The sequence below is a fragment of the Cetorhinus maximus genome, chromosome 7, assembly GCF_964194155.1.
Source record: "Cetorhinus maximus chromosome 7, sCetMax3.hap1.1, whole genome shotgun sequence".
In the NCBI taxonomy this organism is placed as follows: Eukaryota; Metazoa; Chordata; class Chondrichthyes; order Lamniformes; family Cetorhinidae; genus Cetorhinus; species Cetorhinus maximus.
In genome coordinates this window covers 52,396,757-52,422,188 of record NC_135885.1, presented here as the reverse complement: position 1 = coordinate 52,422,188, position 25,432 = coordinate 52,396,757, and the positions used below count along the sequence as shown (strand labels likewise).

Genomic DNA, 25,432 nt, shown 5'->3' with positions numbered 1-25,432 from the left:
CAAATTAAGTTTAAATTTTCTATTGAGAGTTTCAGTGCCGTACTATCTCTCCCCAGCCTTCCCCGACCCAAACATGTGCGCACATGCACGCACACACTCCCGCGCATGCACACACCTGCGCTCACACACAGGTCAGCCAGCCGACGGTAGCCAGTGGGGATGGTGGCAGCAATGACAGTCTGAGCTTGTGCTATTGTGCCAGCAGTTTCTCTGCAGGCGACATTTTTAAATGACCTTGAGAAGAATGCTGCCAATGCTGAGTTAGGATTCAGTAGTAAGATTCAATGGGGGAAGGATGAAACATTTTCCCACTGTACTATCTTATTTCATTTCAATAATACAGCAATAAAGCGTGATCATAATGACATGATTCAGAGAGCAAGAGAGAGAGGCCAAGAGACTAGCAGGACAAGAGCAGGGCCGGACGCCTTCTGGGCCTCAGTGCTGGTATGGGGCATAGTTTCGGAGGAGGGGGAACTCGTGACCCTTTTTGCTGTTTCAACGACCATTGGGGTTGCGACCCACGATTTGTGAACTGCTGTTGGCACTTTTGCTATTTTTCTCAATGTGGGCCCTGCAATTTTTGGGATATTTCTAATTTTGCTGCTGTTTATATCCCAGACGTCTCATTTTCTTTCTTATTTTCTGGTTCCCTTCTCCCACCAAATTAGTTTAAACTCTTCCCAGCAGTACGAGTTAACCTTTCAACGAGAGAATTGGTCCTGGCTTTTTTCAGGCATAACCAGCCTATCTTGTACAGATGCCCCGTCCGCCAGAACCTGCCCCAATGCCCCAAGTATCTGAAACTGTCCCTTCTACATCACATCCTCAGCCACACATTCATCTGCACTACCTTCCTGTTTCAATATTCACTGGCACATGGCACTGGGAGTAATCCTGAGATTACCTTTTGAACTCTCATTTTTAAATCTTTGTTGTAACTCTTGAAACTTTGCCTGAAAGGTGTCAACAATTTCTCTACCTATGTTATTAGTTCTAATATGGACTATTCCCCTTCTCGCAGAATACCCTAATGGTTCTGGGGGTTTGATTCTTCCTGCTTTCTCCCAAGGAGCTGTCACCCTCCCTGGTATTCAACACTGAAGACAAGTTGAGATTGCCACTGTCTTTGAGCATTCCAGTGTCTTATCCAGTCTGGTCGGTTACCCATTTTCCACCCCATCTGCATCATTAGTTTGAAGAAAACCTAGGACCCCCAGCTGCACACCAGTGATTCCAACAGTTCTTCAAGCTCTGAACCTTGGAGCTTGAGCTCAAATAATACTCGGCATTTCCTGAATACTTGGTTATCCAGGACCCGTGAAGCATTCTGGGGTTCCCAAATAGAACTGGATATGCATGTGTGGGGAAGGGTCTCCATAGCCTGCCATGATAGCCAATCCACTGAACTCTAAATCACCTGGTCCCTGACCATTCAAACATTTAACATTGAACTCTAAAATAAGAAACTGACATCTGAGTCACTGACTTATATATTGCTAAGAAACTGGGAGCTAAATATCCAAGGATATACATCCTATCGAGAAGATAGGCAGGTTGGCAGAGGGGGTGGGGTTGCTTTGTTAGTAAGAAATGAAATTAAATCGATAGCAAGAAACGATGTAGGGTCAGATGATGTAGAATCTGTGTGGGTAGAGTTGAGGAACCGCAAAGGTAAAAAAGCCATAATGGGAGTTATGTACAGGCCTCCGAACAGTAGTCAGGATGTGGGGCACAAGATACACCAGGAGATAGAAAAGGCTTGTAAGATGGGCAAGATTACAGTGATCATGGGGGATTTCAATATGCAGGTAGACTGGGAAAATCAGGTTGGTAGTGGATCCCAAGAAAAGGAATTTGTGGAATGTCTACGAGATGGCTTTTTAGAGCAGCTTGTGGTGGAGCCCACTAGGGAACAGGCAATTCTAGATTTAGTGATGTGTAATGAGGCAGATTTGATAAGGGAGCTTAAGGTGAAGGAACCCTTAGGAGGAAGTGACCATAATATAATAGAATTTACCCTGCAATTTGAGAGGAAAAAGCTGGAATCAAATGTAACGGTATTACAGTTGAATAAAGGCAACTACAGAGGCATGAGGGAGGAGCTGGCCAGAATTGACTGGGAGATGAGCCTAGCAAGAAAGACAGTGGAACAGCAATGGCAGGAGTTTCTGGGAGTAATTTGGGAGGCACAGCAAAAATTCATCCCTAGGAAGAAGAAGCATACTAAAGGGAGGACGAGGCAGCCATGGCTGACAAGGGAAGTCAGGGACAGCATAAAAGCTAAAGAGAAAGCATACAATGTGACGAAGAGCAGTGGGAAACCAGGGGATTGACCATCAGAGGACAACTAAAAAAGAAATAAGGAGGGAGAAGATTAAATATGAGGGTAAACTAGCCAGTAATATAAAAGAAGATTGCAAGAGTTTTTTTAGATATATAAAGGGTAAGAGAGAGGCAAAAGTGGACATTGGGCCGCTGGAAAATGACGCTGGAGAAGTAGTAGTGGGGAACAAAGAAATGGCGGAGGAACTGAATAGGTACTTTGCGTCAGTCTTCACGGTGGAAGACACGAGTAACATCCCCAAAGTTCAAGAGAGTTGGGGGGCAGAGGTGAGTATGGTGGTCATTACCAAGGAGAAGGTGCTAGGCAAACTGAACGGTCTGAAGGTAGATAAATCACCTGGACCAGATGGCTTACACCCCAGAGTTCTGAAGGAGATAGCTGAAGAGATAGTGGAGGCGTTAGTGGTGATCTTTCAGGAAACACTGTCAGGGAGGGTCCCAGAGGACTGGAAAATCGCTAATGTAACCCCTCTGTTTAAGAAGGGAGTGAGGCAAAAGACGGGAAATTACAGGCCGATTAGCCTGACCTCGGTCGTTGGTAAGATTTTAGAGTCCATTATTAAGGATGAGATTTCAGAATACTTGGAAGTGCATGGTAAAATAGGGCAAAGTCAGCATGGTTTCATCAAGTGGAGGTCATGCCTGACAAATCTGTTAGAATTCTTTGAGGAGGTAACGAGTAGGTTAGACAAAGGAGAGCCAATGGATGTTATCTACTTGGACTTCCAGAAGGCCTTTGACAAGGTGCCGCAGAGGAGGCTGCTCAGTAAGATGGTGTTAGAGGCAAGGTACTAGCATGGATAGAAGATTGGCTGTCTGGCAGGAGGCAGAGAGTGGGGATAAGGGGGTCCTTCTCAGGATGGCGGCCGGTGACTAGTGGAGTTCTGCAGGGGTCAGTGTTGGGACCACAACTTTTCACTTTATATATTAATGATCTAGATGAAAGAACTGAGGGCATCCTGGCTAAGTTTGCAGATGATACAAAGATAGGTGGAGGGTCAGGTAGTATTGAGGAGGCGGGGAGGCTGCAGAAGGATTTGGACAGGTTAGGAGAATGGGCAAAGAAGTGGCAGATGGAATACAACGTGGGGAAGTGTGAGGTCATGCACTTTGGTAGGAAGAATAGAGGCATAGACTATTTTCTAAATGGGGAGAGAATTCAGAAATCTGGAGTGCAAAGGGACTTGGGAGTCCTATCCAGGATTCTCTTAAGGTTAACTTGCAGGTTGAGTTGGTAGTTAGGAAGGCAAATGCAATGTTGACATTTATTTCGAGAGGACTAGAATATAAAAGCAGGGATGTGCTGCTGAGGCTCTGGTCAGACCACATTTAGAATATTGTGAGCAATTTTGGGTCCCGTGTCTCAGGAAGGATGTTCTGGCCCTGGAGAGGGTCCAGAGGAGGTTCACGAGAACGATCCCAGGAATGAAAGGCTTAACATATGAGGAACGTTTGAGGACTCTGAGTCTATACTCGATGGAGTTTAGATGGATGAGTGGGGATCTGATTGAAACTTACAGAATACTGAAAGGCCTGGATAGAGTGGATGTGGGGAAGATGTTTCCATTAGTAGGAGAGACTAGGACCCGAGGGCACAGCCTCAGAGTAAAGGGAAGACCTTTTAGAACAGAGATGAGGAGAAACTTCTTTAGCCAGAGAGTGGTGAATCTATGGAATTCATTGCCACAGAAAGCTGTGGAGGCCAGGTCATTGAGTGTATTTAAGACCGAGATAGATAGGTTCTTGATTGGCAAGGGGATCAAAGGTTATGGGGAGAAAGCAGGAGAATGGTGTTCAGAAACTTGTCAGCCATGATTGAATGGCGGAGCAGACTCGATGGGCCGAATGGCTTAATTTCTGCTCCTATGTCTTATGGTCTTATGAAACTGATCTCTTAAAGACTGAGATACTAAAATAGGAAAAAGTTAACTAAAGGCACTGGAAATTATATGTTTCAATATAAAACAATGAAAACTACCATCAAGTGAATTTCAATGATAAAAACCATTTTTGTCAGTAAACTAACACTTGCCTATTACTAATCTACTTTCTCTGCAGTAGTGACATCACTTTTGAATTTCTTTCTTAGATTTCTATGTTCTATGTCCTTTAGGGAAGGGAATCTATGTCCATACCTGGCCTGGCCTACATGTGACTCCAGAACCACAGCATATGGTTGACTCTTAACTGCCCTCTACAATACCTAGTAAACCACTCAGTTCAAGGGCAGTTAGGGATGGGCAGCAAATGCTGGCCTTTTCAGTGATGACCACATCCCATGAAAGAATAGAAAAAGCTCTCACTCTTGACTTTTCACTCTCACTCATTCTGCTTTCACTGACTCTCTGTAGCCAGCTCTACTGCTTTTATCTCTTGTCCTCTTGCATTGTTTCCCCTCAGGCATGCTATCTCCACTCTCTCTGAATATTTACCGTCAATCCTCCTGCTGAAATTTAGTTATGAATTTGAAATGGAACAAATGGCTTGTCTGCATTGAAAACCAGCAACAGATCATCAAATGTTTTTAGCATTTGAGCAACCATTTTTTTATTAACCCTAATGTGACAAGGATTTTGACATTTCTGTGCTTCAAATCGAGGTTGAAATTAGATAAAAGCAAAATACTGTGGATGCTGGAAATCTGAAACAAAAACAAAAGTAGCTGGAAAAACTCAGCAGGTCTGACAGCATCTGTGGAGAGGAACACAGTTGACGTTTCGAGTCCATATGACTCTTCATCAGAACTAAGGAAATAGAGAAATGAGGTGAAATGTAAGCTGGTATAGGGAGGTGGGGCAAAGAAGAGATTGCCAAAGATGTCATAGACAAAAGGACAAAGGGGTGTTGATGGTGGTGATATTATCTAAGGAACGTGCTAATTGGGACATTAGGGGTAGCAAGCAGGACAAGCTAGTGGCAGATGGCCCTATTGGGGGTGGGGTGGGGGGAAGGGATCGAAATGGGCTGAAAGGTGGAGATAAAACAATAGATCGAAATAAATTTAAAAATAGGTGGGAAACGAAAAATATATTTTTTAAAAAATTATAAATTATTGGAAGAGGGGGTATCGGAAAGGGGGTGGGGATGGAGGAGAGAGTTCATGATCTGAAATGGTTGAACTCAATATTAAGTCCGGAAGACTGTAAAGTGCCTAGTCGGAAGATGAGGTGCTGTTCCTCCAGTTTGCGTTGAGCTTCACTGGAACATTGCAGCAGGCCAAGGATGGACATGTGGGCATGAGAGCAGGGTGGTGTGTTGAAATGGCAAGCGACAGGGAGGTCTGGGTTCTGCTTGCGGACAGACCGAAGGTGTTCCGCAAAGCGGTCACCCAGTCTGCGTTTGGTCTCTCCAATGGAGAGGAGACCACATTGGGAGCAGCGAATGCAGTAGACTAAATTGAGGGAAGCGCAAGTGAAGTGCCGCTTCACTTGAAAGGAGTGTTTGGGCCCTTGGACTGTGAGGAGGGGGGGGAAGTAAAGAGGCAGGTGTTGCACCTTCTGCGGTTGCATGGGAAGGCGCCGTGGGAGGGGGGTTGAGGTGTCGGGGGTGATGGAAGAGTGCACCAGGGTGTCCCGGAGGGAACGATCCCTGTGGAAAGCCGCCGGGGGGGGGTGAATGGTGGTGGCATCATGGTTTGGTGGTGACATCATGCTGGAGTTGGCGGAAATGGCGGAGGATGACCCTTTGAACGTGGAGGCTGGTGGGGTGATAAGTGAGGACAAGGGGGACCCTATCAATGTTCTGGGAGGGTGAGGAAGGTGTGAGGGCAGATGTGTGGGAGATGGGCTGGACACGGTTGAGGGCCCTGTCAACCACCGTGGTTGGAAAACCTCGGTTAAGGAAGAAGGAAGACATGTCAGAGGGACTGTTTTGGAAAGTGGCATCATCAGAACAGATGCGACGGAGAGAATAGGATGGGAGTCCTTACAGGAAGCAGGGTGTGAGGAGCTGTAGTCGAGGTAGCTGTGGGAGTCGATAGGCTTGAAATGAATATTGGTGGACAGTCTATCACCAGAAATGGAGACAGAGAAGTCAAGGAAGGGAAGGGAAGTGTCAGAGATGGACCATGTGAAAATGATGGAGGGGTGGAAATTGGAAGCAAAGGTAATAAATTTTTCCAGATCCAGACGAGAGCATGATGTGGCACCGAAGCAGTCATCGATCTACCGGAGCAAGAGTTGTTGGAGGGGGCCTGAGTAGGACTGGAAGAAGGAATGTTCTATATACCCCATAAAGAGACAGGCATAACTGGGGCCCATGTGGGTACCCATAGCCACACCTTTTATTTGGAGGAAAGACGAGTTTAAGGAGAAATTGTTCAGTGAGAGGACAAGTTCAGCCAGGCGGAGGAGAGTAGTGGTGGATGGGGATTGTCCGGGCCTCTGTTTGAGGAAGAAGCAGAGAGCCCTCAGACCATCCCGGTGGGGGATGGAGGTGTAGAGGGATTGGACGTCCATGGTGAAGAGGAGGCAGTTGGGGCCAGGGAACTGGAAATTGTTGATATGATGTAGGATGTGAGAGGAATCGCGGATGTAGGTGGGAAGAGACTGGACGAGAGGAGAGAGAATGGAGTCAAGATAGCAAGAAATGAGTTCCGTGGGGCAGGAACAGGCTGACACGATCGGTCTGCCGGGACAGTCCTGTTTGTGGATTTTGGGTAGGAGGTAGAAGCGGCCATCTGAGGTTGGGAGACTATGAGGTTGGAAGCTGTGGAGGGAATATCTCCAGAGGAGATGAGGCCACTGACAGTCCTGGAAAGAATGACTTGATGTTCAGTGGTGGGGTCATGGTCCAGGGGGAGGTAGGAGGAAGTGTCTGCGAGTTGACGCTCAGCCTCTGCGAGGTAGAGGTTAGTGCGCCAGACAACAAAAGTACCAGCCTTGTCAGCAGGCTTGATGACAAAGTCAGGGTTGGACCTGAGAGAACGGAGTGCAGCAAGTTCAGAAAGAGACAGGTTAGAGTGGGTGAGAGAGCAGAGAAATTAAGACGACTGATGTCATGTCGACAGTTCTCGATGAAAAGATCAAGAGCAGGTAAGAATCCAGAGGGAGGGGTCCAGGTGGAGGGAGAATATTGGAGGTGGGTAAAAGGATCTGTTGAACGGGGAGTGGATCCCTGCCCAAAGAAGTGAGCACAGAGACGAAGGCGGCAGAAGAAGAGTTCAGCATCGTGCCGAGCCCGAAATTCATTGAGATGAGGGCGTAAGGGTATGAAAATGAGTCCTTTGCTGAGCACTGAACGTTCAGCATCAGAGAGGGGAAGGCCAGAGGGTATGGTGAATACACGGCCGGGGCTGGGATTGGAAGACGGGATGAGGTCAAATTAGATAATTTGTTGACATTTATTGCATGTGGAAGGTGACGAGGTGAGGCAGAATTGTAGATATAGTTCTCATTTCTTAATTATAGTTTGTGTACAGATCTCCCTTCTGCTGTATTCTCTGCCTTATTGGGCATCATTTATTTGTATTTTTTCTTTGGTCTGTGCTGCTTTTGTAAAAAAGTGAGGTTATTTAAAAATATCTTGAAGGCAGTATCCCATGATTTTACCCCATCTGCGTGATGATTTATTGAGTGGCGTGAATTATATTCAACAGATGAGTATTGGACATCCTGATAAAGGCCTTTAACATTATGAAAGTGTTTGATTAGGGAGACATAGAGAATATGTTTCCATTTGTGGGGCTATTGAAAACTAGGGACCATAAATATAAGATAGTTACTACTAAATCCTTTAAGGAGTACAGGTACTTATAATTAGCAGAGAGTGGTGAAGTGATGTAAACCTCACTTTGTGTTTAAATCTGTTGCTTTTGACTTTCAGATAAATGCCAAGGAGGTGACAAAATTTTCAGATTTTCCATTGTCTAAAAACACCGTGAAAGGTAAGTGCTATTCTATCTTTCTCAACACTTTCTTCGTTATATCGGTACATTTTTCTTCCTTTATATCTATCTGTTTCTCAGCTGATACTTTAAGCTAAGGCCCTGTTTGTCCCTCATGTGCTTTTGCGAAGGAAAATAGGGAAATTATCGCCGGCGCTCTGACAAATCGTTATACCTCAATTAACATTGTAGGGACGTATCATTTGCTCATTATTGTATTGATGTTTGTGGGAGCGTGCTGTGCACAAATTGGCTGCCGTATTTCCCACATTACAACTGGGACTACACTTCAAAAATACTTTGGCTGTAAAGCGTGTTGTGATATGAGGTACGTGTACCTTTACGGATGTATCATAAACTACTGTCAATCACTGCCACCTCAACACGATTTGATGTATTAGTCCCATGACTTGTATTCAGCCTATAAGCAAAGGTGTCAGATTTACTACACATAGTCTCCTAGTAAACTATATTTGTATGTTGTCCTATCTTTAAATAAATAACCCTCATTATTATTTCACCAATCCTTGTCGTGTGATTGGTACATTTACGTTAAATAGCAGAACGTGAAGAAGAGCACCAGGGAGTCCGAGCAAAACTGGAGTCAATGGGAATCAGGGGGAAAACTCTCCGCTGGTTGGAATCATACCTAGCACAAAGGAAGATGGTTGTGGTTGTTGGAGGTCAGTCATCCCAGCTCCAGGACACCACTGCAGGAGTTCCTCAGGGTAGTGTCCTAGGCCCAACCATCTTCAGCTGCTTCTTCAGTGACCTTCCTTCCATCATAAGGTCAGAATTGGGGATGTTTGCTGATGATTACACAATGTTCAGCACCCTTTGCAACTCCTCAGATACTGAAGCAGTCAATGTCCAAATGCAGCAAGACCTGGGCAATATCTAAGCTTGGACTGACAAGTGGCAAGTAAAATTTGTGCTACACAAGTGCCAGGCAATGATCATCTCCAACAAGAGAGAATCTAACCATCGCCCCTTGACGCTCAATGGCATTACCATCACTGAATCCCCCACTATCCATATCCTGGGGGTTGCCATTGACCAGAAACTGAACTGGACTAACCATATAAATACTGTGGCTACAAGAGCAGGTCAGAGGCTAGGAATCATGCGACGAGTAACTCATCTTCTGACTCCCCAAGCCTGTCCACCATCTACAAGGCACAAGTCAAGAGTGTGATGGAATATTCCCCACTTGCCTGGATGAGTGCAGCTCCCACAACACTCAAGAAGCTTGACACCATCCAAGACAAAGCAGCCTGCCTGATTGGCACCACGTCCACAAACATTTCACTCCTTCCATCACCGATGCACAGTAGCAGCAGTGTGTACCATCTACAAGATGCACTACAGGAATTCACCAAGGGTCCTTCGACAGCACCTTCCAATCCCATAACCGCCACCATGTAGAAGGGCACGGGCAGCCGATAGATGGGTCCTCCACCACCTGGAAGTTCCCCTGCAAGTCGCTCACCATCCTGACTTGGAAATATATCGCCATTCCTTCACAGTTGCTGGGTCAAAATCCTGGAACTCCCTTCCTAACAGCTCTGTAGATGTACCTACGCCACATGGACTGCAGTGGTTCAAGAAGGCAGCTCACCACCACCTTCTCGAGGGCAACTAGGGATGGGCAATAAATGCTGGCTTGGCCAGTGAAGCCCACATCCCCTGACTGAATAATAAAAAAAATAATGTGCTTTGGGACATCTGTTGTGGTTGTGCGAGGCATTACATAAATGCAAGACTTCTTAATATCATTTAAAAGGATCTGTTTGGCATAGAATGGTCAGGTAGGGATTTTGGGAACGTGCTGTTTTCTCGTGATTATTCATGCTTCTCATGCAGGTTGGTTTCCTTGAAGCTTTCCCCCTCTGAGCTTAATGTTCTGCCCTGACTCGGTACTGATTCTGATAGCCTTTCTGGGAATTGGTGAGAACTACTTCCAGCTTAATAATGATCTATGGGGGCAAACATGTCCTATCTGATTGGAATGTCGGAGTTCTGTGTAATTGAAGACTCCCTTCTACGAATGTAGTATCAGAAATAATGCCATTTAGCCCCTTGTGTCTTTTCTGCCATTCACAGAGATCGTGGCTGATCTCTAGCCTAACTCTGAATATTTGCCCTTGTCCAAACTCCCTTAAAAGCCTTCACTAACAAAAGAAATCTATGCAAACAAGAGTTTAAGTTTGTATAGTGCAAGAGTTATTGCTGTAGTAGTAATTTGACATACCTCCTTGTAACTTTCAGGAACAAAGACCTGAATTCACATGTCCCCTGGCTACTTGGTTATCTTAGCCAGAGGGAAGAGGACAAAGGAATTGTGTCACATTGTGGGATTCAATCTCACAATATGATTTGACCATGTGTTGGACAAATGTTGTTGGCTAGTCTAGGTCCTCATGTCCTCTTGTGAAGTTCACTGATACTCGAACTGCAATAAGGACTTCAGGTGATACTTTACTCTAGAGTGTGGTTAGATCTGGAACTCACTATCACAACTAGCTGAGGCAAATAGCATTGATGCATTTCAACGGGAGCGAGATAAACACCTGAGGAAGAAAGGGATAGAAGGTTAGGAGGGGCAGGTGGAGGCTCACGTGGAGCATAAGTACCAGCAGGGACCAGTTGGGCTGAATGAGCCTGTTTCTGTGCAGCACATATATATAGTTCTATGTTTTGGCATTGCACCGTTTTTACAGACAAAGAATTACACTTCACACCTGCATGCTTCATATAATACAAATCAGTGCAAGCATAGTTTGTTGTCTCCTGGAACTCTTGCGTTTTTATCAGTGCTGTTAGCAGCTCAAGGTGCTTTTAAAACTTAAATTCTGTGTAGGAGAGTTTAAGAATGCATAAATAAAAGTTAGGGACTGTCCATATCCTTGATTTATTGGAAGTGATATGAAAGCCAACTTACCTTCTTGTCGAGAGCAGATGTCGGGAATGACAGACCCCGGAGTTTCTGTACGTGCACCGACCGGGAGTGGGCTGCACGTGCATAGTTCAGCATTTTGGGTTGTTTCAGTCAAGGATGAGCCCAGCGTGCCTGTGGAGAAAGGGAAAACTCTGCAAAAACCGGGCGGGTTCAACAGAAACACTTGTGAAAAATCCTAGTGAAAAGTAAAAACTCAGCAAGAAAGATGAATCCATGATTTACTAAAGAAGTTAGGGATAGCAAAAGAAGAGGTTTATAATGTGACAAAAGAAGGAGGCACTGGCATGGTGGTAATGTCACTGGGCTGGTAATCCAGAGACCCAGGCCAATGCTCTGGGGATATGGGTTCAAATCCCATCACGGCAGTTGGTGAAATTTAAATTCAATAAATAAATCTGGAATTATGAGCTTGTCTAATGGTGACCACGAAACCATTGCCGATTGTCATAAAAACCTATCTTGTTCACTAATGCCCTTTAGGGAAGGAAATCTGCCTTCCCTCCCTGGTCTGGCCTACATGTGATTCCACACCAACAGCAATGTGGTTGATCTTTAAATGCCCTCTGAAATGACCTAGCAAACCACGCTGTTGTATCAAACTACTATGAAGTCTAAAAGAAATGAGACTGGACAGACCACCCAGCATTGACCTAGGCACTGGAAATGACCCAGCCCTATTGACCCTGCAAAGTACTCCTTACTAACACCTGGGGGCTTGTGACAAAATTGGGAGAGCTGTTCCACAGACCAGTCAAGCAACTGCCTGACATAGTCATACTCAAGGGATCATATCTTACAGACAGCGTTCCAGACATCACCATCATCATCCCTGGGTATGACAGACCCACCAGAGGTGGCGGCACAATGGTACACAGTTGGGAAGGAGTTGCCCTGGGAGTCCACAACATCAGCTCTGGACCCCATGAAGTATCATGGCATCAGGTCAAACATGGGCAAGGAAACTTCCTGCTGATTACCACCTCAGTTGATGAATCAGTACTCTTCCATGTTGAACACTACTTGGGGAAGCACTAAGGGTGGCAAGGGCACAGAATGCACTCTGGGTGAGGGACTTCAATGTCCATCACCAAGAGTGGCTTGGTAGCACCACTACTGTTCGAGCTGCCTGAGTCCTAAAGGATACAGCTGCTAGACTGGGTCTTTGGCAAGTAATGAGGTCACCGACAAGAGGGAAAGACCTATTCATCCCTCATCCTCGCCAACCTGCCTGTCGCAGACACATCTGTCCATGACAATATTGTAGGAGTGACCACCGCAAAGTCCTTGCAGAGACAAAATCCCGCCTTCGTATTGAGGATATCCTCCACTACCACTGTGCTAAATGGAATAGATTTCAAACAGATGTGGCAACTCAAAACTGGCTATCCATGAAGCATTGTGGGCCATCAGCAGCAGCAGAATTGTACTCGACCACAATGTGCAACCTCATGGCCCGGCATATCCCTCACTCTACCATTACCATCAAACTGAGGATCAACCCTGGTTCAATAAAGAGTGCAGGAGGACATGCCAGGAGCAGCACCAGGCATACCTAAAAATGAGGTGTCAACCTGGTGAAGCTGCAACACAGGACTACTTGCATGCCAAACAGAAAGCAGCATGCAATAGAAGAACTAAGTGATCCCACAACCAACAGATCAGATCTAAACTCTGTAGTCCTGCCACATCCAGTCATGAACAGTAGTGGACAATTAAACAACTCACTGGAGGAGGAGGATCCACAAATATCCCCATCCTCAATTATGGAGGAGCCCAGCACATCAGTGCAAAAGATGAGGCTGAAGCAATTGCATCCATCTTCAGCCAGAAGTGCCGAGTGGATGATCCATCTTGGCTTGCTCCTGAGGCCCCCAGCATCACAGGTGCCAGTCTTCAGTCAGTTTGGTTCAATCCATGTGGTATCAAGAAATGGCTGAAGGCTCTGGATACTGCAAAGGCTATGGGCCCTAACAATATCCTGGCAATAGTACTGAAGACTTGGGCTCCAGAACTAGCCGCACCCCCTATCCAAGCTATTCCAATATGGCTACAACACTGGCATCTACCTGGCAATGTGGAAAATTGCCTAGGCATGTCCTGTCCTGTCCACAAAAAGCAGGACAAATCCAACCTGGCCAATTATGGCCCCATCAGTCTACTCTTGATCATCAGCAAAGTGATGGAAGGGATCGTCAACTGTGCTATCAAGTGGCACTTACTTAGCAATAACCTGCCCACTGATGCTTAGTTTGGGGTCCACCAGGACCACTCAGCTCCTGATCTCATTATAGCCTTGGTCCAAACATGGACCAAAGAGCTGAACTCCAGAGGTGAGGTGAGAGTGATTGCCCTTGACATCAAAGCAACTTTTGACTGAGCGTGACATCAAGGAAAAGGCAAAACTGGAGTCGATGGGAATTGGTGCGGGGGAAAACTCTCCACTGGTTGAAGTCATACCTAGCACAAAAGAAGATGGTTGTGGTTGTTAGAGGTCAATCATCTCAGTCCCAGGACATTGCTGCAGGAGTTCCTCAAAATAGTGTCTTGGACCCAAGCATCTTCAGCAGCTTCATCAGTGATCTTCCTTCCATCTTAAGTGGGGATGTTCGCTGATGACTGTGCAATGTTCACCATTCGCATCTCCTCAGATACTGAAGCAGTCCCTGTCCATGTGGAGCAAGACCTGGACGACATTCAGGCTTGCGAAGATAAATGGCAGGTAACGTTCGTGCCACACAAGTGCCAGGCAATGAGCATCTCCAACAAGAGAGAATCCAACCATCTTCCCATGATATTCAACAGCATTACCATCGTTGAATCTCCCGCTATCAACATCCTGGGGTTACCATTGATGAGGAACTGAACTGGACCAGCCACATAAATATTGTGGCTACAAAACCAGGTCAGAGCCTGGGAATTCTGTGGAGAATAACTTGCCTGACTCCCCCCAAGGCCTGTCCACCATCTACAAGGCATAAGTCAGGAGTGTGATGGAATACTCTCCACTAGCCTGGATGAGTGCAACTCCAACAACACAAGAAGCTGGACACTATGCAGGAGAAAACAGCCCGCTTGATACCCTATCCACCACCTTCAACATTCACTTCCTCCAGCACCGATGCACAGCGGCAGCAGTGTGTGTATTATAAGGGTTTGGCACATACAAGGTTAATGTAGGACTGAGTACAGTACTGCCCACACAGTGATGTAGGAAGCCACATGACTCAGACCCAGGGGCTTAGTTTGGTGTTGAGCAGAGATGGGAAAAGACCTAAGCATGGAGATAGCTCCTAGCCTGTACTCTTTACATATGTAAAGAGAATATAATCACTGGATGTTTTAGAGATTAAGAATCTATTTGGACTGTTGCCTGGAAAAGGGTGTTTATTTGTGAGTCTAGCTTCCTTCAGAAGTAAGCTGAAAATTATTTAATTTTACTGTTAATATCTATATGAATCTGCAAGTATGTCAGTTGGTGATGATCACAGAAATGAGTAGCTGTAATTCTATGTTGGAACTGTGCTGCTTCCGTATAGCTCTCACTGTAGGGACCGTTTCCTGTTTCATATAGTACGTACTTATCATTGATGTTGTAATTGTGCTTTGTAATTTTTTTTGTGGAGTTCTAGGTATTAAAAAATTGTGTGAGACTGGAATGACAGCACAAACTTGTAAAAAGATGTCACCACCCTTCCAACCCAGACGTTGAAGCAGTGCATTCATACTATATTTATATTTTTCAAGAGGCTGGGATAGGTCCATTTTTGAAATTAGCTTTTTTTTTGGTGCAGAATATATTCTAGCCATTCAGGTTCTGAAAATAGGTAATTCATTTTTAATAATTTACTTTCAGGTTCGTGGGCCATTTTAATGTGCATCTCATCTTGGGTGGAATATTGCTCTAAGGAAATATTGAAATACCAGTGTCAAAAAGTTCTTGACTCTTCATATTACAAGATATATATTTTGTTAGTATATTGGCTCTGTTCAGAACAGTACTTCTGATCGATTCGAGTTGTGGAGTGTAAAAAGCTACTGACAATATAACCTGTGTTTGAATTATACAGCAGATTTAGCTTAATCTGTTAAATTTGTAAAGACTGTATTATCTTTTGTAGGCTTGATGGGGGCTCAATATCGTATTCCCACTGAAATACAGAAGCAGACAATTGGCCTAGCCTTACAAGGAAAAGATATTCTTGGTGCTGCAAAGACTGGATCTGGGAAGACATTGGCATTTCTTATTCCTGTAAGTGACTGGGATTAAAGGAGGGGGGTTTCTATTGATGAATAGTTGATTTGGAAGACCTAGGCCAAGATAAAATGAACAAAAATTTATGAAATAGTATGCAAGTTTGTTTGGTAATAGAATTTTGTATAATCTTGTGTCCATGTGCACTTTTGACAAGATGTTGTAATTACAATCTGACAAGTTTAAATAAGCAGTTTCAATTATAATTGTGGATTTAAGAATCTATAGAAATACAAATAACCAAATGTTTACCTTGAACATAGGAATGATGTTCTATTTGCGCACTCTGTTCCAATTATTCTCCTGTCCTTTAACCTGCAATGCTTGGTCTTCACTTCCTGTGTGCGTTGCCAAAAGGACGTTGACTTATTTTATGTATAGACCCGGAGTTAGCGGTGGTAATGATGCTGAAACTGTCAAGAGTTTTGCCGTCGTTATTCTACTGAAACTGACATAATCTTTTGGAGCCCGAACATGTGCAGAATAATGTGGAAATCACCAGAGATCACCAGAATGCGATCAGTGGAACATCAGTTGAATTGATGAGAACTTCTACTCTTGCGCCACCAACCCCCCATAAAGAAAAGGTCCCTTGGAAAAAGTTACATCTTGTAGAATGAAACATAAATAGCTTTTAATGACATGCTAACTTTCTGAGAAGCTAATTTTATATTTGTAGAATGTTAAATTTTTCCACAATTTAAAAAATTCCACTTTTAAAATGTTTATTTTAAAATTTATATTTGAATTAGGAAATAAGCTAAAATAATAATCAATTTACTTCACCTTCTTAAAATTTAAAATATAGGTGAGGGATGTGAAATACTTTTAACTTCCTGGTTTGGTGTGTGAATATTTCCGTGTGATTGGCTGCTTACTGATTTCACTGCTGCTGCACACCAAAAGATTTCCTTGACTTGCTGCCAGATTCACCAAGAGATTCCCTGGGCTTGCTGCCAGATTTAAACCACCATCGTGAAAAGGGAAAACCGCATCCTAGCAATTGCTAGATCTCTGTGGGCAGCTTTCTTCGAGGTCCGCCATTGCTTCATGGCTGACTTCAACATTTCAGCATTATTTGTTTAACATATTATTATAAAACCTTCAAGTATGGTATTGAAAATTGAGCACTTTTTGTCCCCCAAACCCCCATCCACCCTTCTTTCTGGAAATCTGCATGAAAGGGTGACTGCTCTAGGCCTATTGCCATTCTATGAACGGAGCCTTGTTGACTAGGGCAAGTGATTTGGTGCAACCTAACACAACATCCTCTGTCAGCTCTTGTGAATTTAGTAGACTTGCTGCTTGTAAGGCAAGTTGCTAACCAAGTGCTGGAGCTGCACTCAACTTAGTAATTATTTGGTGTTATTTATATAGGATTCCAGTCTCTTATGACATTTGTTTAGTATTTGGTGAGTGGACCTAAGACATGATTAATTTGATTGTTGCACTGTTGCTGAATCTGTTGACCAGGTACACTATTTTAAATGTTACAAAACGGTGGATAAATGTGCATTATGTTTTGTCAAGTAATGTGAATCTGCTTATTTAGGCCATATCGTAGTTACTACATGTATCAGTTGTACAACTAACAAATAATTTCCAATAACTTGATACCAATTTTACTGCTGACTGTCAAGAAATTGTACAAATGGCAAACTCAGATGTGTACACAGCATTTGGCCCATGGTCATTGCATTTGGTTCGGAGGAAAGTTGATCATTAAGCAGCAGAAAACACAAGAATTATGTCAACTTATTAAATAAGCCTCCAAGTTTAAGCTGATAACAGTATGCCTGCCACTCTGTAGGTACTGGAATGTCTTTATCGTCAGCAATGGACATCGGAAGATGGATTAGGTGTTCTCATCATATCTCCTACAAGAGAACTGGCCTATCAGACCTTTGAAGTTCTGCGCAAAGTGGGGAAAAATCATGAATTTTCAGCTGGACTTGTAATAGGAGGAAAGGTAGGTATTAAGGACTGTAGTTTTGGAACTATTTTACCTTTGGGTTAAAGTTTAAAGCCACGTTAAAGATAAAATATTTTTATAAGAATAATATTAGGTGAACCTATATTGTGGGTATTTGCTATAAAGTGACCAGTTTTTGGCATGCCAAACAATGAGTTTCGCCTGGGAACTGTACATTGCTCAGGTTATTCCAGAATTACTACAAAGGTTAAATATTACCTTAGTGGAGGTTACTGAATTTGATGCTGAATTTGCAAATTATTTTCCTTCAGTTTGTAGGTTTATTAGATCTATCTGGGAAGATTGAAAGTATTTGTTAATAGAAAAGAAAATCTTACATTTACAAATATTTTGTCTTAAAATTGCCATCTAATTGGACACATTGATCTTGATTTTGCTCTCAAAACAAAGTGAGAATAATGGCACTTGCTGTTACTTATATGTAAATGGTGCTACAACTTCAGGCTGATGTGTGTTTAAATTCCAGACCCAAAAGCTGCTGCCCAAATTGTAAAGTTGCACTGTTGGCTTTTTGAAAGGGGCATCTTGCTGTCTGTGCACTTTTGAAATAAATAAAACGGTGAAAAGATATATTTGCCTGATAGATATGAATTAAACTCGCTACGGCAAGTTAAATGTTGTCATTTCAAGTCTAGGTACCCTTTTAATTATGTGATTAGTGTAAATTACTGCCAATTAACCTCTCCGACTCTGAAAATTAACTATTATTTCTTCAGTTATTAATTGTTGTTGCAGATTTAAAAAATGACATTTTAAACATTTTTAAAAACTTTATTTTCTGTCCTCTCTTGCTCTTTCTCTGTCTCCCCCCGCTCTCGTTCACATTCTCTCTCTCTCTCTCTCTCGCTCTCTCTTTATATTCCATTGAAATTTATGCTGCAAATTGATGGCATTATGAACTCCATTGCCAGTTATTTGGAGCATGGCAAATCTAATACTTCTCCCCTGCCCACACCCATATATATCCTTGGCTGTCTCCTGAAATTTCTCTACTATCTGCCCTTGCTGGCCTGAATACTTTTGCTACCCTCAGTAATTCAATCTGAATGATCTGTGCATTTTCCTGCAACTAAGTTGGAACCCATGTCTCCTGGTTCTATAGTTTGTGACAATTTCAACCATCAACAATAATAACAGCTTGCATTTATATTGCATCTTAAACATCATAAGACGTCCTAGAATGCCTCACAGAGCGATTTATCAATTAAAATTTGACACTGAGCTAGATAGAGATATTGGGACAAGTGAAAAAGGTGGCTTTTAATGAGTGTCTTAAAGGAGGAGTGACAATTAGAGGGGCGGACAGCTTTAGGCCTAGACATATTGAGTTTCTATTTATCTGTTAAGTTAAAGTTCTTTGAATGCTTAAGTACCACCGTCCCTTAATTTTCTTCTTCACAGTAAAGGTGATTTTTCAAACTCTCTAAAGCTGATGACATAAGCTAATATTCTTTAACCTTTGATTGAAAGATTACTTTTAAAATGGACGAGTGATCATGTATCCCCCACCCTGGCATCTAAATTATAATACTATATGAATATTCTCTTGCGAAATGAATACAGGAATCTTATTTACCATGTAAAATGTTCATGTAATACAAACAACATAAATGTTTGTCAGATTAGTGAAATTATTTGACTGGTAAACTTAATAACCTACGTATCCTATGTTCACTGGCACTTTCAAACAAGTTCAATGTATTCTCTTCCACTGTTTGACCCAAAATCAGCAGAAATCAAGAGGCAACCAGATGGTCATTTACATTGTCAGTCTTTGTGCCACTCTCAGCACTTCTCCATGCACATGCCTCTCCTCACATGATGGTGGCTGCACTCTGCTCTTGCTTCCTGGCTTGCACCAAGCCCATCTCTGGCTGTCCCTCTTTTGCTTACTCTGGGCCACTAATTGTGGTCACCCAATAAAGGTATATAAATAAAAGCAGGTCAGCTGAATTCGTTGACACATCCCAGCTACTCTGTGAAGTCCCTCTCCTCTCTAGGTCTCTGAATCTTACTTTTCAGATGATTTTGCAGAATTCCTGGAAAGTCTTAATGAACCTTCAGGGGTCCGTGGACTTCAGTTTGAGAACCATTGCCTTAAGCTACCACAGCATTTGGTTGCCCTTTTCTGCACTGCTCCTGAAGCCTGGGTATTCTTGCGTATAGTATGATAATCAGAATTGTACACAGTACTAACCTGCATCCTGGGGTATTAAAATAAGTGGCTGCGGAGATAGTGGATGCATTGTTTGTAATCTTTCAAAATTCCCTAGATTCTGGAAAGGTCCCAGCAGATTGGAAAACTGCAAATGCAACACCTCTGTTCAGAAAAGGAGGGAGACAGAAAGCAGGAAACCACAGGCCAGTTAGCTGAACATCTGCCATTGGGGAAAATTGGTAGAATCCATTATTAAAGAGGTAGTAGCAGGACATTTAGAAAATCATAATGCAATCAGGTCAATGTGATTTTGTGAAAGGCAAATCTTATTTGACAGATTTATGAGAGCTCTTTGAGTATGTAAAAGGCAGGGTGGATAAAGGGGAATCAGTAGATTTAGTGTATTTGGATTTCCCAGAAGCATTTGATAATATGCCACATGAGAGGTTCCTGCACAAGATAAGAACTTATGGTATTGGGAGTGATATATTAGCATGGATAGAGGACTGGCTAACTAACAGGCAACAGAGTTGGGATAAATGGGCCATTTTTAGGATGGGAAACTGTAACTAGTGGAGTGTCACAGGAATCAGTGCTGGGGTTTCAACTATTTAGCATCTATATTAATGACTTGAATGAAGGGATTGACTGTATTGCATCCAAATCTGCCAATGATACAAGTTGTGAGGAGGATACAAAGAGACTGCAAAGGGATATAGATAGGTTTAGTGAATAGGCAAAACAATTGAAATGGAGTATAATGTGGGAAAATGTGACTTTGTTCACTTTGGCAAGAAGAATAGAAAAGCAGAATATTATTTAAATGGAGACAGACTGCAGAATGCTGTGTTATGGGTGGATCTGGTGCTCATAAATGAATCACAAAAAGTTAGCATGCAGGTGCAGCAGGTAATAAGGAAGGCAATTGGAATGTTGGCCTTTATTGTAAGGGGGATGGAGTATAAAAGTCAGGAAGCCTTGATACAACTGTATATTGGGAAAACCCTTGCCTATTATTTGAACACACTCTAAGTTAGTGTCATCTACAAACTTGGACGGCTTTGCTTCTGCCCCTCGTTCTCAATTGTTTGTATATAGAAGTGGCCCCAGCACTGACCTCTGTGGCCCCCAATTATTGACCTCTTCCCACATTGACAAAGCTTTGATAACAACCCTCCTTTTTCTGGTTAAGCCAATTTTCAATGATATGAAGCTTGCCTTCTATTCGATGCCTTCCTGCCTTGCACACTAATTATTTACCTGGCAAGTAAGCTAAACTTGGCCGAAATCTAAATAACTCTTCCACAAAGTTTCCATTGTCAACAGGATTTGTAATTTGCTTGATATTGTAGTGAATTTGTTACATGTGGGACTTCCATCCCATAAAGTTACAACACCTCCATTTTTCCAAAATTATTTAGGGGTTTTTAACACATCTTGATTCCTTGAACTAACTAAAAATGCTGGAAAAACTCAGCAGGTCTGGCAGCATCTGTGGAGAGAGAAACAGAGTTAACGTTTCCAGTCCACATGACTCTTCAGAGCTTTGAACAAGAGTCATACGGACTCAACGTTAACTCTGTTTCTCTTTCCACAGATGCTGCCCGACCTGCTGAGTTTTTCCAGCATTTTCAGTTATTTCAGATTTCAGCACCCGCAGTATTTTGCTTTTATCTTCGTGTTTGATTCCTTGAATCCTCTACTCAATAGAGGAATTAGGTATTAGATTATAGTGTGTAGTTTCCTGGATGACCCCTGTGCCCCTTATTTTTATATTTTTATCAATGTTAGCTACTTTGGGTGCTGCTTCCAATTTTGCTACCACTTCTTTAAGTCCTCTCTCCTATGAAGCCCTTCTGGACCTGGTCCCTGAAGAACATAAGAAATAGGAGCAGGAGTAGGCCATTCAGCCACTTGAGTCCACATGGTCATTCAATAAGATTGTGGCTGATCTGATTGTGGTCTTTACTCCACTTTCCTGCTTGCCCTCCCAGAACCATCAACTCCCTTGTAGAAGAAAATCTCAGTCTTGAATAATCAATGATACAGCCTCAATTACTCTCTGGAGAAGAGAATTCCAAAGATTAACTACTGCCTGAGAAAATAATTTCCTCCCCACCTCTGACTTAAATGGGGAACCACTTATTCTGAAACTGCGCCCCTTAGTTCTAGATTTCCTCATGAGGGGAAACATCCTCGCAGCATCTACCCTGTCAAGTTTCAACAAGATTCATTTTTCTAAACTCCAATGAGTCTAGGTCCTTTCCTCCTAAAATAATCCTTCATCCCAGGAAACCACCTCGTGAATGTTCTCTGAACTGCTTCCAATGCACGTATATCCCTCCATAAATAAGGCGACTAAAACTGTATTCAGTTTTAGGTGTGGTTTCAGCAATGTCCTGTGTACTTCCCTACTTTTATACTCCATACCCTTTGCAATGAAGGCCAACGTTCCATTTGCTTCCCCAATTACTTGCCCTACCTACATGCTATCTTTTTGATTCATATATGAGGACACCCAGATCCCTCTACTACAGCATTCTGCAGTCTCTCCATTGAAGTAATATTCTGCTTTTCTATTCCTGCCAAAGTGGACAACCTCACATTTTCCCACATTATACTCCATCTGTCAAATATTTGCCTATTGCCTAACCTATCTAAATCCCTTTGCAGACTATTTTGTGCCCTCTTCACAATTTGCTTTTCTACCTATTTTTATATCATCAGCAAATTTGGCTACAATACACTTGGTCCTTTCATCCAAGTCATTAACATAGATTGTAAATAGTTGAGACCCCAACTCTTGATCCCTGTGGAACCCCGCTAGATATTTCTAGGTTGGCAAACTGACACATTTGTCCTGAGACTCTGTTTCATATAAGTTAGCCAAACCTCTATCCGTGCTATATTACTCTAACACCATGAGCTTTTATCTTGTGCAGTAGCCTTTATATAGTACCTTAACAATTGGCCTTTGGAAATCCAAATGCAATGCATCTACTGGTTCCCCTTTATCCACTATAGTTGTTACATCCTCAAAGAACTCTAAATTTGTCAAACTTTTCATAAAACCATGTTGACTCTGCTTGACTGTATTATGATTTTCTAAATGTTCTGTGACTACTTCCTTAACAATGGATTCCCCCAGCATTTCCCAATGACAGACATTAGGCTGACTAGCCTAAGGTTCCCTTCTTTCTGCTTCCCTCCTTTGTTAAATATGGACATTACATTTGTGGTTCCAATCTGCTAGGGTCTTTCTAAATCAAAGAGATTTTGGAAGATTGTGACAAATGCATGTAGTATCTTTGCAGCCACTTCTTTTAAGACACCAGGATCCAGGCCATCAGGTCCAGGGGATCTGTCAACCTTTAGTCCCATTAGTTTTCCTAGTACTTTTTCTCTAGTGATAGTTATTGTTTTCAGTTCCTCCCTCACTTTGGCTCCGTGATATTCAGCTGTTCTTGGGATGCTTTTAGTGTCTTCTACTGTGAAGATGGATGCAAAATACTTGTTCAAAGTCTCTTTGATTTCCTTGTTTCCCATTGTTAGTTCCCCAGTCTCATCACCTGAGGGACCCAGGTTTACTTTAGCTACTCGCTTCCCTTTTATATACTTGTAGAAGCTCTTACTTTCTGTTTTTATATTTCTTACTAGTTTACTCTTGTATTCTAAATTCTCCTTTATTTTTAAGTCATCCATTGCTGGTTTTTAAATATTTTCCCAATCTCCTGGCCTTTGACTAATCTTCGCAGCATTGTACGCCTTTTCTTTCGATTGGTGCCATCCTTAACTTCCTTAGCTAGCCACCAATGATTCATCCTCCTTGTAGAGTTTTTCTTTCTCTGGAATATATCTTTGCTGAGAGTTATTGAGTTCGTGCTTTCCTTTAACTTTCTCAGCCAGTAAGTGACTACTGTATCTGAAATTTCCAGTTTTTCTTCTTACTCTGGCCTTCTCTCTGTTCCCTGGGATATTCAACTTCTGTGCTTCGGAGATTGCCTACGAACACAGAAAATAATGTATTTGCTCATCCCTTAATTAGTATTGTGCCAGAACTTTTATTGTCCTCATTCTTTTTCACCTATGTTGTGGCGTAGCAGATGATGTGAGCCGGACAGACCAAATCCATGAAGGAAACTTGGCTGCGCTATCACAGCGCTTTTGCAATTTGTATTTTGAGATGCATACCTGAATTCAGAAGTAATAAGCCCACCAAGACTTTGAGATGTAAAGAAATTAAATTAAAGTATCTTTTAACAAAATAAAAGATGTCAAGCACATACATAAGACTACAATTAATACTATAATAATTCCTAAAATTCCTAATTAATCCGACTCCCAGTTACACCCCCGTTAAGACAACGGTCCAAAATAGATTTTAGATTTTAAACAGATCCAACAAATTAACACAATACCCTGGACAGTGGAATTCTAAATGGCTTTTCTCCAGCTTCGGTTTTGGTAGACAGCAGACTTATGCACAAATACTGGAGGCTTCATTAAGGCTATTTCACACACTTCTGTTAGATCTCACATGGCTTTCTCCTGACACACAGCCTCATTCTCCTTTATACATGTTTTTCACTTTTTAAGATGTAAATTCTATTGTTTCATATGCCTTTGAAACTGCATCTGCTTCATAATATAAAAAAATTCACGTTGCTACTATTTATTGTCAGTAACCTTTGGGAAAATAAACATTCCTTAGCCTTGCTTATTTGGCTAGTTTGACTGCGATCCCTTTGAAATCCAAATCTCCTTTTCATTTATCTAAAAATGCAAATTCCCTTCACATTACATGCTAAGCCATCATCCATGTTTACTTATTAGCATATCAAGCACCTAGCTTATTTTGATGATTTAAACTTGCAGCCTACTTGACTCCAAATGTAATTAAATCACACAGCCAGACCCAGCTAAACTTATCCCATAAACTTACTTTATAATAAATCAGAAAAGTATTATGAAAATTATTATTTCATAACACCTGCATGTGGTGAAAATGTTTATAGAAATGCTTGATATTTATCTGAGCAATTTCTTACATCCTATTTACCATATATTTGTCACATTATACTCTGCTACTTTAGGATCAATGTTTTGCTCTGATTCCCTGCATTTCTCTCATTGTTCCACTTTTTTCCTCTGTTACTTATCTTTCATATTGATAGTTTTGTGACAACATATTATCATATTTTTCATAATATTATTGTAAGCTTATGGGTGTGAGTGTGGATGGTTCTGTCTGTGTCACTGATTTAATTAGAATAGAGACGCTTAGACTACAAGATTGGAATTATCAAAAGAGTAGGTGTAAAACAGACTTTTGAAATGAGGTGGATAAGCTAGGATGAGGGATCCACAGGGTGTGAATGAAATTTGCATTTTTAGATAAGTGAAAGGGTTGTTTGATTTTCAAAGGGATGGTGTAATGTTTACAACTAACAAGATAAGTGAGGCAAAGCAATACGTTTATTTTTCCCAAAAAATAAAGGAAAAGGCCATATTGATAATATGAAAGATTTTTATAGTATGGAGAAAGTAAATTTCCAAAGAAATGTAGAACAATGGAATTTTATACATTAAAGAGAGGGAAACACACATAAAGAAGGATGGAAGTCTCTGTGGGGGTGTGGCCATGGAAAATCTGCAAAGATACACCATGTGAACCAGACTTGGGAAAAGCCACTAGCCACTCTGAAGAAGTGCCGCTCCAGTAACTAAAGTTATGTTAAAAGCCTTTGGGATCCCACTGTCGAATGGGTGCTGTAGTAACCTTGCTGGATTGCCTATTTAAATTTAACATCTATTTTGGACTGTTGCCTTAAAGGGGTTGT

General features: G+C 42.3%; 1 protein-coding gene across 1 annotated transcript in view; it reads left to right on the top strand.

The window, feature by feature from the left end:
* ddx10 (DEAD (Asp-Glu-Ala-Asp) box polypeptide 10) overlaps positions 1-25,432 on the top strand; it is a 288,529-nt gene that overhangs the window by 11,589 nt on the left and 251,508 nt on the right. Inside the window, exons 2-4 of the mRNA XM_078545489.1 lie at positions 8,170-8,230; positions 15,308-15,438; positions 17,252-17,410. Coding sequence (XP_078401615.1) covers positions 8,170-8,230; positions 15,308-15,438; positions 17,252-17,410 — 351 coding nt within the window. The remainder of the gene's footprint in view (positions 1-8,169; positions 8,231-15,307; positions 15,439-17,251; positions 17,411-25,432) is intronic.